At 38.0% G+C, this 15,672-nt stretch overlaps 1 protein-coding gene across 1 annotated transcript in view; it reads right to left on the bottom strand.

The window, feature by feature from the left end:
- The window catches only part of MCCC2 (methylcrotonoyl-CoA carboxylase 2), a 41,514-nt gene that overhangs the window by 22,123 nt on the left and 3,719 nt on the right, over positions 1 to 15,672 (bottom strand). The window contains exons 3-9 of the mRNA XM_031060288.1: positions 15,539 to 15,633; positions 12,402 to 12,468; positions 9,069 to 9,153; positions 8,706 to 8,807; positions 7,984 to 8,111; positions 5,610 to 5,722; positions 573 to 686 (exon numbers count right to left, since the gene is read on the bottom strand). Of these exons, the coding sequence (XP_030916148.1) occupies positions 573 to 686; positions 5,610 to 5,722; positions 7,984 to 8,111; positions 8,706 to 8,807; positions 9,069 to 9,153; positions 12,402 to 12,468; positions 15,539 to 15,633 (704 nt within the window). The remainder of the gene's footprint in view (positions 1 to 572; positions 687 to 5,609; positions 5,723 to 7,983; positions 8,112 to 8,705; positions 8,808 to 9,068; positions 9,154 to 12,401; positions 12,469 to 15,538; positions 15,634 to 15,672) is intronic.

Here is a 15,672-nt window from a genome sequence, read left to right as displayed (position 1 = left end):
GGAAGGAAGGAAGGAAGGAATGGAAGGAAGGAATGGAAGGAAGGAAGGAATGGAAGGAAGGAAGGAATGGAAGGAAGGAATGGAAGGAAGGAATGGAAGGAGAGAGAGAACTAGGACAAACTCCACTGTAAGCATGCCTCCTTTGGCAGTAAACTGACATAAAAACACAGCAGACTGGTCCTGCTTCAGAAGTTCTTTTATCTTTGATTTTGACTTTGAGATACAATATACATGGCTGTGATTTTTTCAAATTTTGAGTCAAACCTAGAGAGTACATAATTGAATACAGAAACAATTTTTATTATTTAAAATGTGCACAGCAATCTAAAACCAGTACTATAAAAATACCTGGACACAGTCTGATTTATATCTATATACCTCTACTGAACAGAAGAGATTTGATTTAGGATAGAAGCATTCAGATATACTTAAAAATACAAACTAATCTACAGAGTGTCTAGAAAAGTCTCACCAAGAAATTACTCAATTGTTTAAGGTGTACAATTATCACAGCATGATTTGGGGGGGAGGGGAGGAGAGAGGCCAGTCACTAGAAACTTCTGTATCCTTACCAGGGGTGGCCCTCCCAGGAATATTGTTCCCTGCTTGCCAACAATAATACTTTCATCAGCCATTGCAGGTACGTATGCTCCTCCTGCTGTACAGGATCCCATGACTACTGCTATCTATCATAAAAACAAAAAGCACATGTTAATGAACTGTCCAACCCTTAAAAATAGTAGTCACATGATTTTAAACACAGGTCATTGGACAGCACTGCAAGATTATTTCTGTCTAATAGAGCAAACTTTTTTTACGTTTTAGCATTTCTTTTAAAAATAAGAAATCTTCCATTTTCAACAGTCTGTTGAACTACGATCTTCAGACTACCCTGCTGGAAAACTCAAATATGAAGTACCATGATCTAGGTATGTGATATGTTTCAAGAGACACACATTCTACCATGGAATTTGGTTTTACTAATGAACACTAAAGGTTAAAACCTACAGGTTTCTCCTGGTATTTACACTTAAGTCAGGGCTTCCATTACTGCTTATTGGCATAATTGCATCAATGTTAACATCCTTTGAAGGAAATTTCTCCCATCTCCTATTATGCTACTTCAGGTCTTCAATGGATCAACTAATTAATTTTGCCCTTTAGAGATGTGTTGAGCATCTCATTATAGGCTTCAACACGAATAATTTGTGCTTCATCCTTTTGCCTGAGATGAACACCTACCCAGTGAACATTTTCTCCCAGTAATACCCTGGTGATACATTTATGAAACTAACTTGACCCCAGATATGATGAATACTGTAACTGCAGACAATCATGGAAGGGAAGTTTCTCAATTTCTCCTTCATAGGAGCATCTTCAAAGACCCTTTCAAGACACTTGCAGAGCAGAAGAAAAGGAATACTCATATGAAAAAGGCAAACAGTTTCTTTCACAACCACACATATACACACACATCACCACTAAAAAAAAAACTTGGAAAACAACATTATTTTATTTTAAGTTTGTTTCAAGATATTTCCAAGGTGACATCAATTAGTGTTACATGATAATTTAGAAGAAGAAAACAGTACATAGAAAAATAAAACTTCTAAATTACATTATGCATATCTAAAGAAGGACTACATGAACTATGTCAATCTGCTGTCATCAAATCAAACAGTCTTTTCAGCAAACAGTTTTCAGGATCTTAAAACTATATATATTCAGAGTCACATGATTAATCTGCAGTACTTCTCTTGTGCATTTAATAAATAACTCCTGGCAAATTCAGAAATAACCTAAGTCTCTAGAAATGGGAGAAACTGGGCGTAAATAAGTTTATTTCATTTTTCCCTGTAGGATTTGTGGTTTTTTCCTATTCTTAATTTCACCATGCTCACACTGAGAAAATGTGCCTGCATTTAAACTTTAACTCAGTTGTTAATTTTTTCCAACATAAAAAACTGGAATATGTATCTACTGGAAAAAATAAAACCTACTTGTCAAATTTCCAAATAATGTCCTACCTCCTGACTTAATTTTCTAAATTGCTGCAAAGAAATTCTTGATGTGTTCAATAAAAGTCAACAGTCCCGAGTGCATACACACGATACTATTTCATATCCACTGATCCATCCCCCATCACATGCATGCAGCATATGAGTGTGAGACAGCTCAGGAAGCAGCTAATGAGGAGCTAATCACAGCTTTCTGATTCACACCCATAAAAACAACAACGTAATTTAAGCTGTGGTGGGTGAATAATAAATTAGTCACAGGTAAAATTGGAGGGGGAAATTAAAAGCATATCAGCAACTAGAAAACAGAAGAGGGGGAAAAAAGCAAGCACTTTGAGGGCCAAACTCAGAAGAACTAATGAACTGATGAGCAGAACTTCAAGCATGCCACAGCATAGATCATCAGGTAGCAAACTAATAATATCCAGACTCCCATCTCAGAAGAATTGACCAGAGTGGACATCAGAGACAGCATAATTTCTTAATCCCATTTTCTAAAGAAACGTGTTCTCAGACAGGGAAGATGGTTCTAGCTACCACAATCTGTTAGCACAGGACCAATAATAGATTTACAAATGTTAACAGTGCCTCTTCAAAATAAAACAAAGCAGATATATCTCCCAAACAAAATGCACCCTTATCACATCCTTTTAAATAAAGGAAAACATTTTTCTCAGTCTTCCATAAATATTTAAAGACAAATAAAAATTCATCAGTGTCATACGTGGAAAATTTAACTTTCATCAGTGTCAAAACAAACAGAAATGTGTTTTAATAAAAGACAAATCTTTCTTATATTTAGTTCTTATTGTATATGAATACAATTACTCCTAATACAACACCATATGGTAATTGAAAGAAAAACAAATTCAACTTTTTAATGCCACTTTACAAGTATGTAAAATACATTTCAAGATATGCTGGAAACAAGAGTATGACTGTAGGGTCAAGCATTTCTAGAAAGGTCCTGTCCAACATCAGTAACTTCAGCCTTGCAAGCTGGGTATACACATCTATCTTTGACATAACATCTGAAAATCATTACTCCCAAAACAGATCATGACTGAAGTCGCTAGGAAAAATAAGGTTTTCCAAAATTTCTCCAAAAAAGATAATTGAGCAAAACATCACTCCTTTGGCATTTGCTGTTCCACAAAAACACTAGGACCAATCTAGGTCTACCAGGGAGTCTTATATGATTACAAACTGTATTTTTCTCTTAAGTATTTTTGTTCTAACTAAACACTGCTTTTCTCTAGAGACCTACCTAATCACTACAATTGGTCTACTTCTACTGTAGGAAAGAACCTCAGAAGGTAAATTATGTCATACTTCCTAAAGAGATTTAGTGCATTGTTGGAATCTTCAGCCTTGGATTTTTATAGAGGCAATGGATTGCAGGATTCTTTGGAAGAGTAAAAGATGGTTGAAGATTTGAACTCTTACTTGCTTCCAAAATGTGCCAAAAAGGTATCAAGGTAACACAGGCAGCTTCCTCAAAAATCCTGCGGAGCCATTATTTGTCATGTAAGGAGTCAGACGGAATACAGTACCCTTGACTGGTGCATCTGCTTCACCCTCGAAGTACTGGCTTCTAGTAACTCCTTCTCCCAGAAGAAAAAACCAAAACAACCCTGCCCAAGGCCCCAGTGGAGTCTCTTTTGTGAGTGGCTGGAATCGTGTCCCCCTGAGCCTCAGGGCAGCAGAATCCAGTAACGATCATCTCTCAAGGGTTGTATTCCTTCTGAAAAAGAACACTGCATAAATGTATTATGGTGGGATTTGTGTCACAGCACTGCCATGGGCTCTGGCTGTGTGACAGCCCAGTCTCAGACAACACGGAGTGAAATATCTGCTGTGACATATAACCTGGGAGAACCTCAGGGCCCATTGCAGGCACCCACAAATTAAACTGTATCCCAGCCCTTTGCTAGGATAATGACCAGCTTTTTCAAGGTTTCTAAGTGGGGTAGAGAACTTTTTCTTGAAAATAAATATTGTCATCACAAGTTACACAGTATGTGTGACCTGTTTCTCACTCAGAATAGATTTTGCTGTTCTCATCGTATAGAAAACAGAGGTTCAATAATTTTTTAATGTTCTGCATTTCTCAGCTCTTACTGTAATTAGCCATAGATTAATCTGTCAGGATTGTATAGATCACAGGTCTAAAAGAGAACCTGGATTTATGCTTCTTTTTGCTCTGACCACTCTCAGATGCCCATAAAGAATGCAGGTTTCAAACAATGTCTTCATTTCTTCTATTGATTTATTGTTTTCTTGGAAGGTTGTATATACTTTCCCCTGGTAAACAAGAAAGAGTTCTTCAGTTCAAATGAATTTTGCTGTGCCTCAGTGCTAAATGAGGAAGCTGTCTGCTCTCCCTTCTGGTCAAAGAAAAAAAAAAGACTGGTTCTGAGAACTGGTAGTTCAGAACTGGTAGTTCTAAGAAGTTCCATACAATTTGCTTTTTTGACTTGTTCTAAGGACTTTTGGTGTAGTCTGTCTCCTTCACGCTTAAAAAGATACAGTAAGATCGGGAAAAGAAGATGAACTAGGACCATCAAAGGTGTGGAACACTGCAGGAAGAACAGCTAAGAAAGCTTGAATTTTTTGGTCTGCAAAAGGGAGTATAAGGCCAGTATAAGAGAGGGCTACAAAACCATATAAAGAGGTAGGGAGTGACTGAGTAGACACCAATTCTGCAGGCTGTGAATTACCCAGTTGTTTGCTCTTCTGTAGTGTTCCTTTATTTGCAGTAGGTTATCTTCAAAGATTATGGATTTTTCCACCCTCCCAGGCAGCTTCTCACAGGTGCCTGCTAACAATTCCCTTTGAGTCTTTATTCTGTTACCTGTCTTTCTCAACTCCATTGGGACCGTACATGCTGCCCTTCACTGTCACTGCAGCCATAGCTGCCCATCAGCAATCCTCAAATATTTTACATTCTTCATGAATAATAGATTCAGCAAAACATGTAGTTTTGCTTCCCTAGCACACCACCTCCATCAAAAAATGGATCCCTATGTATTACCGAGTGAACCATGACACAAAAGCACTTCTAAATCCAGGAACTGTGACTAACAGTAATTCCGTGCATCATAAATGCATTAGAAAATAACCTTATTATTAGGGCCGTTTCAGATAAATCATATCAGGGTATAAAATGGATTTATATATATACACATACCCCTGTTAGTGGAAAATATGTCTCATTTATTAGCCATCCTCAAGGGGGTCCTCACCTTTGCAGTGCTGATGCAGAACTGTTCCAAGAGATTTTCTAGTGCTTTCTCAAATGGCCCCACACACCATGTTCCCAAGCCCATTTCTGTCCTGCTCCCAGACAGGAGCAGGTAGGTCAAATCATTAACACTAAAACTAAGAAAGTAGACAGTTTCTTCAAAACTATAATGAATTTTTGTGGACAGTTACTGTGTTTACAGCACTTCCAAGCCCCAGACTGGGCCGTCAGGTTAGCACAACACAATGCAATCAGAAACAAAACATGGGCACAATCCTTGAAAAGAGGTAATGGCAACAGGCATAAAAACTATTTAGTACATTAATTCTTAGATAAAAGCAAATTACCTGTGGAATTCCTTGTGAGGACATGACTGCTTGATTATAGAAAATACGGCCAAAATGATCTCGATCTGGAAATACTTCTGCTTGCCGAGGTAAATTTGCTCCTCCTGAATCAACTAGAATAAATCAAATTATATTAGCATGTTTTGAACAGCGTTGCATGCTTGTTGGTAAAGTATCTGCATGTTACCTAAACTATACGGCAGTTACTATCACTAATACTGTATATATTTCCATAAATGTAGGTATAATAGCACATTCTTTTTGGAAGAAAAAAGAAGAAAAACAGTAAACACCCATCTCCAAAATAACATCCATCCCAATAATTTTCATGGTTAATAAATTCAGACATGCTTGAAGATGCAACCATACCTCCTTAAACAAACTTTTAAACTCATCTTGCTGCAAACTAAGAACACTTTTAATGTACAATTTTAACTCAACTACTCTATTGCAATTCTGTCACAAGCTCCAGAAAAAGGCAGAGCTAATCACCACTGAGTTCAAAAGGTGCTGCCTCTGTTCTTTCATAGCTTGATTAAACTTCACAACAAAGACATTAAACTATCTTTAGGATGATTCATTTATTACATGCCCTTGCCTCAGGATACACCCTCCTGTTCACAGGTCTCCAACAGCAGATATCTCTCTGCTCCCAATTAATGAAAATACAACCTGTCATGAGAGGTATCCAAAGAAGGACAGAAGACTATGAAGAAATGCACAGGGAGATAAAGCATCTCTGAGAACTCTGGCTCCTGGTAATTAATTTTTATGTACAACCACCAGTCTGTATGCATACTCTCATCCTACATGACTGCATCCAAAACAAAATGTCCACACCAGTGACTGACTCAGTGACAAATGGCACTAGGTGTCCGCATGAGAATTAGCACCTAGGCAACTGTTATCACTGGTGGAAAAGGCAGTTCAAACAACATGAAAATTACACAGGCCCTCTTATCACATTGCTCAAATCAACTGGAATAAGTCCAGGTACAGAAACTGCAAGGCTAAAGTAACTCACGGAATAGGAATGACATTGTACATTCAAGGGCTATACCTCTCAAAGATGGAATAAAACCCCTAAACTTTTCGTTCAAAGGCATAGTTGTGTCCCACAGTTCCTCATTCCATCAGATCTTAAAAGAGTAGAATCACCCACAGTTGCTCACCGATACTCACTAAAAAAGACTTCTCTGAACAGACAGAATTTGCTGATAACTCAGATGAAAAAAATGCTAAGAGCTGTTTTGCAAACAGCAAAGCTAAGTTTCTTCTGCTTTTTTAAAAAACTAAAATCAAATTTAGTCCTCCCCTTCCCTTCAGGACTCTTTCTACAGCAATCCTACAAAATCTACACCCACACTGTCCCTGTATCCATCTCACCAACAGTTTCAAGTTCATACTTCTCCTAATCCTTCTAGTGGTCTTATTCACATGTTTGACTTATCACAACAGGGCAAGAAACTTCAAACACTTGGGCTGGCCAGAACCTGTACTTATGTTGACTATTTAACTAGTGCAAGCATCCAAACTGGCAAACAGCTGATATTTAAGTTGCTAAACTAAGCTGAACAGACAAGGAATAACCTGCCCTATTTTTAAAAACAGAGTAGAAGGTCTTTCTCCTCTGATGCTCACATACACAAAACCCACAGGAATACACACTTTCTTACAACTCTCTGTCAAAGCTGACTGAAACTGGCTAATAGGTTTAGAAGTCATTAAACTGGAAATTCAAGCTGAAAGGAAGACATTGACAGAAACCTCTTGTATTTGTATAAAACCATATAAGAAAACACTACCAGTAATACATTACAGATCCTGTCACTCTGTTCAGCTTTTATAATAAAAGCATATGTAAGTAAAACTTACACGAAGGTCTGGCTAAATACGGATCTAATAGACTAAACTCAAAATGTAAAATAAAATACAATTAAATTTCTGCTTCAAAAAAATTCATCCCAAATCCTAAAAATTTATTCATCCAAAATATTTTTGACAATTTTGTCACTCTTACTATTTTTATTTCCTTGGGATGTTTTCTCATACAGATACAGGTTAAAAAAAAGCACATTCTGGTGGAGGATGTAATTTGAATTGACTGGATGAGTCTACAGGAAATGTTGCTTATCCATGACAGAAAGAAGTGATACAGTGTTAACAGTTGCATCTTTATTTTATGAACCCAGCCCTACAGCAGGAGTGTACACACCCTCCTGTTAGATGTGCCAATCCTCTGTAGAGATAATACAGTATGGATGAAAATATATTTGACTAGGTGTGCTTTAAACACACTGCTGGTTACTCAGATCTGCAGACACATCAGCTGCCCTTAACACTGGACTTTGGTTATTTCTGCAATGGGACTTACCCAAATAAAGGCAAGGGAGATGATTTTGCATTGCAATTTCTTGAGCACGTAAATGTTTTTTAACAGTGATGGGATAATAGGTACCACCTTTGACAGTTGCATCATTAGCAACTATCAAGCATTCCATCCTAAAAATAAAAAAAGTTTATGAGAGAGAAAAGTATTTCTAATGAGTAAGTATGTATGTCAGTTAAGAAATGCAACACGTCAAGGACTCTTGAAGCCTTGATGCTCTAAGAGAGCTCTTCTCACCTGCATTCACTTAAGGGCACATTGTAACAGCAGCCTCAGCACTATAATGTCCTGTTCCATTATTTTAGGGAGTAAAATAATCCTGCATAGCATCATAATTAACTTGAAGAACAGTCTTGGAGGTACTTTGAGTAAGCAAAACTAATTTTTAGGCTAAAATACCACCCTACATTTTTAAAGCAGCTTTCCAAATGCACTAATCTCTCTCCTTCATTGCACACCTGAAACTCCGTGGTATGTTTAGTTTAGTTAGTATACACTAACTAAAAATCCCCAACAAACAAAAAACAAATAAAATACCTCACTCTCTTTTAGCTATGGCCAAACAAATTAGATACTGATTTTGTTGATTTTTTGAGTGTCTGAAGTAAAATATTAAAAACACTAACAGCCTAATACTGGAAACTGAATAAAATTATACCTTCTTCCTTTTCATATCACAAGTAATGTAGATGACTGGAATCTCTCACCCAGATACTCGTCCAATGCCTGTGATAATGCCTCCTGCAGGTACTTCTTCATTACCATACAACTGGTAACCAGCAAACTGGGAGAACTCCAAAAATGGAGATCTGAATAATGACAAATGAAATAAAACTGTAAAATATTACTAGTTCAATCTGCCATTGAATCTTACTTAAAAGGGTAAATTTTAAAAGATTTTTTTAAAGGAGATCAGTATTTCAAAGAACATTTCTGTAAAATTTCAATAATGTTATTTAGTGTTTATCATGTTACTGTTTATGGAAGCTAAAGAGGAAAGAAGCCTGTTGCAATATTTACCTGCAAGAGACAACCTGAAACGTTTAAGAAAAGAAAAAGGAAGTACTTACCCAGGATCAATAAGCTTGTCAATTCTTTCTCTAGGTAACAGCTTTCCTCTTGATGTATGAAGCTTACGAGCTTTTTCTCCACCTCCTGTGATAGAACAGTAAATTGTCACATTTTCTATGGACGTAGATAAGATAAATCGTCAGTTATATTAAAACTTCGAATGGAAATGCTGATGAGTTCCCAGTTTTTGAAGTATGAACCTTAATAATAAATAATAGTTTATACTTCAAACAGATTTAAGGCATTGATTAAAAGGCTTGTTTTTTAGAACCTATTTTATTTCCACCTCATTTTTTACAGTTAGTCTTGAGGCAAAGATTTTAATAAATATAGTTGTCTGAAACTTTCCCCCACTGCTTAGCAATAAACACAAGGGCAGAAAACATAAATATGTAGAAAGTGCATCAATAGAACTACAGAAAATACTAATCCCTAGAACTCATTCATAATAGCTACACTGAATGCAATCTTGAATGACCCAGCACCATCTAGATTAATTTCCTTAGAACATGCCAAAACTGTAAGCAGAATTCAGACATACAGCATTTAATATCAAGTTTATATTTGTTTCATTTCAACCCTTCACTAGAGGTCACCCTAAATCTTTTGCTCTCTAGAGCTTTGTGTCATTCAATACTTCAAGATTTGTTGACACACCTCAGCCTCTTTGTAACAACAACTTATACAAACATTGTGTCTCAGCGTAGACAGATCACTGATCCACCTCATCACTCTAAAATTGTCTCCCTGTCCAAAATAAAGATGTTATGTTTTGCTAACATTTCTCCTGAGACTCCAGGATTTCTCTGTCAGCTAGACATAACTGAAACAGAGTTTCTAAGCCTCCCTTGAAGTCCTTTCCCCACCTCCTTCCTTGATCACTACACACATAATTTCCTACCTGTCAAGCATGCCAGAAAGCCCACAATTTATTTTCAGTTCAGCCAGTTCATTAGATCTATATATCCAGCCTAAGCCTAAATCTCGTAAATTCTTTCTGTATAAGTTTCTTAAAAAACAACCTCTCATATGCACCCACAGAGATACTACTCTCATCCATGTTCTCAACATCTCACTACATCATAACTACACTATCTCTGACCTCTGAAGTCTTCCATTTACACTGTGTGATGCTGCAAAAATAATTTCCATCCTGAGACTTTTGTCACCTCTGCGCATCACACGTGCTTGCTTCCCAGGCCTGGTAGCCATTCTATTGAACATTCCTCTTCCAAAATCAAGACACTCTACCCTGCACTAACCTCCATTCTGAGAAGTAGTGTCCTTAACAATGAAACACACTTGGACACATTTAAGTTGAAACCTCTTCTTGATTTCTCCTTGACAACAATGCCTACACCACTGTAATTGCTGATGTCCTATGACCAGTCATGGAGATTAAAGGTATGTCATGAGTTTCTTGTGCTTCCTGTCAGAAAACCACCTGTGGTAAAGGGGCAGGGACCACTTCCTGTTGCACAGCTGAGGATTACTCAGTAGAGTGGGATATGGGTTCAGGAAAACCCTACACACTGAATAACAGCTAACAAATGAAGCATTCATTGCAAAGACCTCAAACAAGAACTCATCCTCTGACAGCTTTTACAGTGAAATCTAAAGATGCTGCACATATCCTTCAGAAGTATTCAACATAGGTACCTAATTTTTCTTATATACTTAAATGATATGTAAAGCAATTTCAATCAATGTCACTCAAAACTGTGTATTAACATTCTGGTAGAGGTTGCTCAGATGAAGGAAAGATGAACACTATGGTCTTGTCCTGTCATTGTAACAGGCAAACAAGCAGCAAGGAAGAAGCCATAACCATTAGTTTATGAGGCACACATCATTAGTTCATAAACTGCTGAACAGTCTCTACACCCATAAAAGACAGAGGCAGCCCATGGATTTTAACATCTCAGGAAACCCTGGATCCCTGTTTCACAGCAAGAAAGAAAAAGCATTGAGCACAAAATCTTAACTGTGCCCCATTCCAAAGTTGTAAAAGAAAGAAAATTATATAAGAAACAGTGCATAAAATGACAAAACCAGTATAATGATAGGGCACAATTAAAGCTACATGCTCAGCCTCTAGCAGCATAATTAGGCATTTATTAAATGTTTTCATTTTATTGTTTCCATTAATTATAGTCAGCTGCAATTCATTCAGGCAGCCTTACAAGTCAAAAAGAAGAAACACAGATTTTGATCTTTTAAACTACTACCAACCTGCTTTCTCCTTGCCAGTTCAACTACAGCTAGGAACTTGGAAAAGATCAACCAATAAAAGGAGGACAATGGAGAATCCCCATCCTTTATTGGATGCGTGGAGAATTATAGCGACAGAGGATGAAGAAAGGGCAGAGGTACTTAATACCTGCTTTGATTCAGTCTTTAACTGGATGTCAGCCCACGGAGTTGGAAGACAGGGACAGGGAGCAAACTGAAGCTCCCTTAATCCAAGGGGACCTGGTTAGTGACCTGCGACACTACTTATACACACACAAGTTTATGGGGGCAGATGTGATCCACCCAAGGCAAGTTTATGGGGGCAGATGTGATCCACTGAGGGAGCTGGTGGAAGAGCTCACAGAGGCACTTTACAATATTTAGCAGCAGGCATGACTGAAGAGGGAGGTCCCTGATGACCAGAAGTTAGTCTAGACACTGTCTCCAGGAAGGGCTGGAGAGACAATCCAGGGAACTGCAGGCCTGTCAGTCTGACAGTGGTGCCAGGGGAGGACATGGAGCAGATCACGTTGAGGGCCATTATGCAGCACATACAGGACAACCAGGGGATCAGGCCCAGCCAGCAAAGGTTTAGGGAAGGCAGGTCTTGGTTGATCAGCCTGATCTCCTTCTATATGACCTGCTTAGTGGATGATTGTCTCTGTGAATTTGGCAAAGCCTTTGACACCATTTCCCACAGCTTCCTCCTGGAGAAACTGGCTGTTCATGGCTTGGACTGGTGCACTTTTGGCTGGGTAAAAGGCCCTGTCTGGTCAGCTGGGCCCTGTCTCTGGCTGGGCCAGAGACTGGAGGTGGCGGGAATTACATCCAGCTCATGTAACTAGTGGGGTTCCCTGGGGCTTGGTTTGGGGTCCAGTCCTGTTTAATAAGTTTAACAACAATGTGGACAGAGGATTGAGTGAATCCTCAGTAATTTCCCAGATGACACCAGGCTGGATGGGAGTGTTGACCTGCTGCAGGGCAGGAAGGCTCTGCAGAGGGATCTGGACAGGCTGGATCAATGGGCAAGGCCAACTCTTTCAGGTTCAACAAGCCCAAGCACCAGGTTATTATTCTAAAATCTGGACTTTCATCCTTACCTAACCTGATTTTTTCTGCTTGTTCTTGTAGCTCAGTTACCAGTGCCTTCATTCGTTCATAGTTCTCCTAAGAGGGGAGCAAAACAGAATTTTAAATTCAACCAAGGGTGACTATATTTAAATTTTTAATAAACAAACATAAGAAGTACAAGACTAATTTCTCTTCCAAATCTAATTTTACCTTACTAAATACTGTCTCTGTATTGTCTTTAAAGTAGTAACATTTCTACCCTAGTACTGGCCTCTCTCAAGCATCCCAAAGCATTTAATCAAAATGCTTTACAAAAAGTCTTACTGTGTTAGGATAGTAAAAGACTAGTTCTGAATTTAATAAACTCAAATAGAACTAGTCACTACAGAGTTGAAGTGCTGCTTCTTAGATTTTGTTTATCTTTGGCATAGGTTTGTTTGCATTTTGAATCTAATTTTGTAAAAAACACAGATTTGAATTGTGTCCTTATTACTTGTACCAAAGGATGAATGACCTAGGTCAAATAGATTTTGGTAAACATTTTTTCAATTCTTGTTGTTTAGGTTGAACAAGAAGATAAAACAAAAGTTGGTTTTGTTTTGTTTTGTCTTAGTTTGGTTGTGTCTGGTTTTTTGGTTTTTTTTAAGCTGGTGTTCTTGCTATTATACTTCTAGAAAAACAAAGGTTCATAATCTGAATATGAGTGAATCAGTACTGAACTCACAATTTTCATTCAAATTATGCAAAACTCCATGCGAACATTACAGCCAGTTGGGGCTTTTTTTACAGTTTCTTAGGAATTTAAAGGTATTAGTCAAGCTTAATTTGTGGGGGTTTTTTTGCCACACATTAAGAACTTTACTACTTTTTTGAAAAGTACAACTGCAATAAAAGAACATGCTGCACAAAAAGATCTGATTGCCTTGCCTAATTCTCATTTATATGATGTTTGAGCCTACTTTGACAGAAAAAAAACAGCTGGTAACTCCATGTTAACTCTATAACTCTCATATATACTCGAACACACAGACTTAAGGTTTCCCTTAGGAAGAAGCTGCAAATGTTGCAGTTGAGTTTGTTCACTTAGGCACTGAAAGGCAAACAAACAAAGCAGAAATAAAATAAAAACATGAATAGATTCAACTCACATTTGAAGTGCTTTGGCTGTAGAGTGACTTTCAAAACAACATATTTTTCTGCCTTTGTAATTGCCACAAATAGATTAAACAGACTCTCTTGAAGGGTAAAAATGTATCTTGTAATTCCATACTTTTAAGAGTCTGTAGTTGTCACAACACCCAATATTACTTTCATCAGTGTTCAGCTTGTCCACCTGGGTCATTTTGCACCTTTACATATCAAAAATGTTTCCTGTTTCTCCTTGTTCAGTCAGTCTTTTTCCTCTAAACACATTCACCTTTTGCACACAATACTGTGCTTAGAAACTCACCTTTAACATAGGAAAAAACCAAAAAAGCGGGTAAAATGGCAGAGGATATTAACAGAAGAACAGTAATCACAGTCATGGACTTTTTCCTTAGATTTTGACTCACTGTAGCTAGTTTAGCTACTCTACATGAAAACTGTGAAAGGACTTTTTAGATAAACTCTAAAAAATACTGCACAAAACCATCTGAATTGCTTAAACTCATTCAACTCCCATCACAATCTTTCATGCCTTAAACTGGAATAGAATACTGTTATACTTTACCAAAGAGAAGTAAGGATGTTTTAAAATAATTCTGAACACACACAGAAAAGACTACTCTCAGAAATAAACATGCTAGTTTTACCATGTATTTGTGGGCTCTTCATTATTGCCATTAAATAATGAAAAAAAGGCCAGTGAACTGGCATCAAGTTCTTTCTGGAAAGTGGTCCTTGCACCAGCAAGTTGGGTGAAATTCTGCTGTTAATATGAGAATTTCTACAAATTTCAATGCAAAATTAAGAGGCAAACTATAAACACGAACCCAACAGATACTGAACAACCTACATGAATTACTGCTACATCACCACAGCGTATGTAAAAGCTAGAGCCCGGAATCTTCAAAGAGACTTTGTTTAATTTTCCAGAATTTAGACTCACTCACCTTTAAATTACATTTCTGCCTATCTGGTTCAAGAGACAGTTTGCATCATCAGGGCCAGGCTGTCTACTTGAATTCACAGCCAGAAAATAAACAGTGGCCAAGGAAGGCAAGACCCTCATCACCTATCATAATCTCTTCTTGTGTTTGCGCTGTTATTCCTTGTATTACTTTTTTTTTCAGGTGGTGAAATGCCTCTTTGTGTTTGTAAAGCAGTGCTTGCACTTAGAGTGTTCCATAAATTATTTCTACCAAATACTAACACTATTAGCTATTTTACCAAGCCTTGCTTTTCTTTCGAGGTTGAAAGGTACCCAGACATAAGGGCAAATCTGCGGGCAGGTCATATAAGTGAACACCTTTATTAAAATACTATCTTTTTTGGTACACAAAACATGAATGTGTACACATATATAGACACACTTCACGTACACAAGCTTTGTGTGTGTGTGTATTTATATATATATACATATACATGCATACGAACAAATGCTGAGATTACAGAGAAGCTTCAGCCTAATTTCTGTCCCAAATTTAGTTTCTGCAAAACAAAGCACAGAATCAAATGGACCTATCTCATTAAGAATACATGCTGTTGTTTCACACACAGTTTTGTATTTTACATGAACAAATACGAAAACAAACACATGCCCTCCTATCAGCCTCGATCCATACCTAAAGCCATGTTTTTCGCAGCCTAACTGTAAACACGATTTTTGAATATGATGGCGTTAATAATGCCCCATTAAAAAGAAATGTATTTATACCGGATGGAAGTACTGCTCACTTCGTAAAGACAACTGGGATTACACCTAGCTCTTCTCCTCAAAAGATGATGTTTTTGGATGCAAGACCATGACTGTACAGCTATTCCACCTGTTTTCAACTCGGGAATCAATTTGCAAACACAAAAATATCCCACTTTGAAATCATCAGGCTCCATCTTCCACTGTCTACAAACCCCGCCTCCACCTCACTAGCATGGTATCGATCAGCCTGAAACGCAGCAAGAGCTGGCATCCTGATTTAAAAGGGCAAAAAAATCTATGACGAGACAGACGACTGCACCAACCCACGTTTTTCTCACACGGTATCTGTAAGCTCGGCCCGCAGAAATGGACAGGCCCGGGCGCCCGGCGAGCGGGCCTGGGGAGCGGCACTGGCCCCGCCACTTCGCAGGGCGGGACCGGGACCGGGACCGGGACCCGGA

The sequence above is a fragment of the Geospiza fortis genome, unplaced genomic scaffold (assembly GCF_000277835.1).
Source record: "Geospiza fortis unplaced genomic scaffold, GeoFor_1.0 scaffold240, whole genome shotgun sequence".
Taxonomy (NCBI): Eukaryota; Metazoa; Chordata; class Aves; order Passeriformes; family Thraupidae; genus Geospiza; species Geospiza fortis.
The sequence above is the reverse complement of the archived record's forward strand: the minus strand, read 5'-3'. Positions and strand labels throughout refer to the sequence as shown.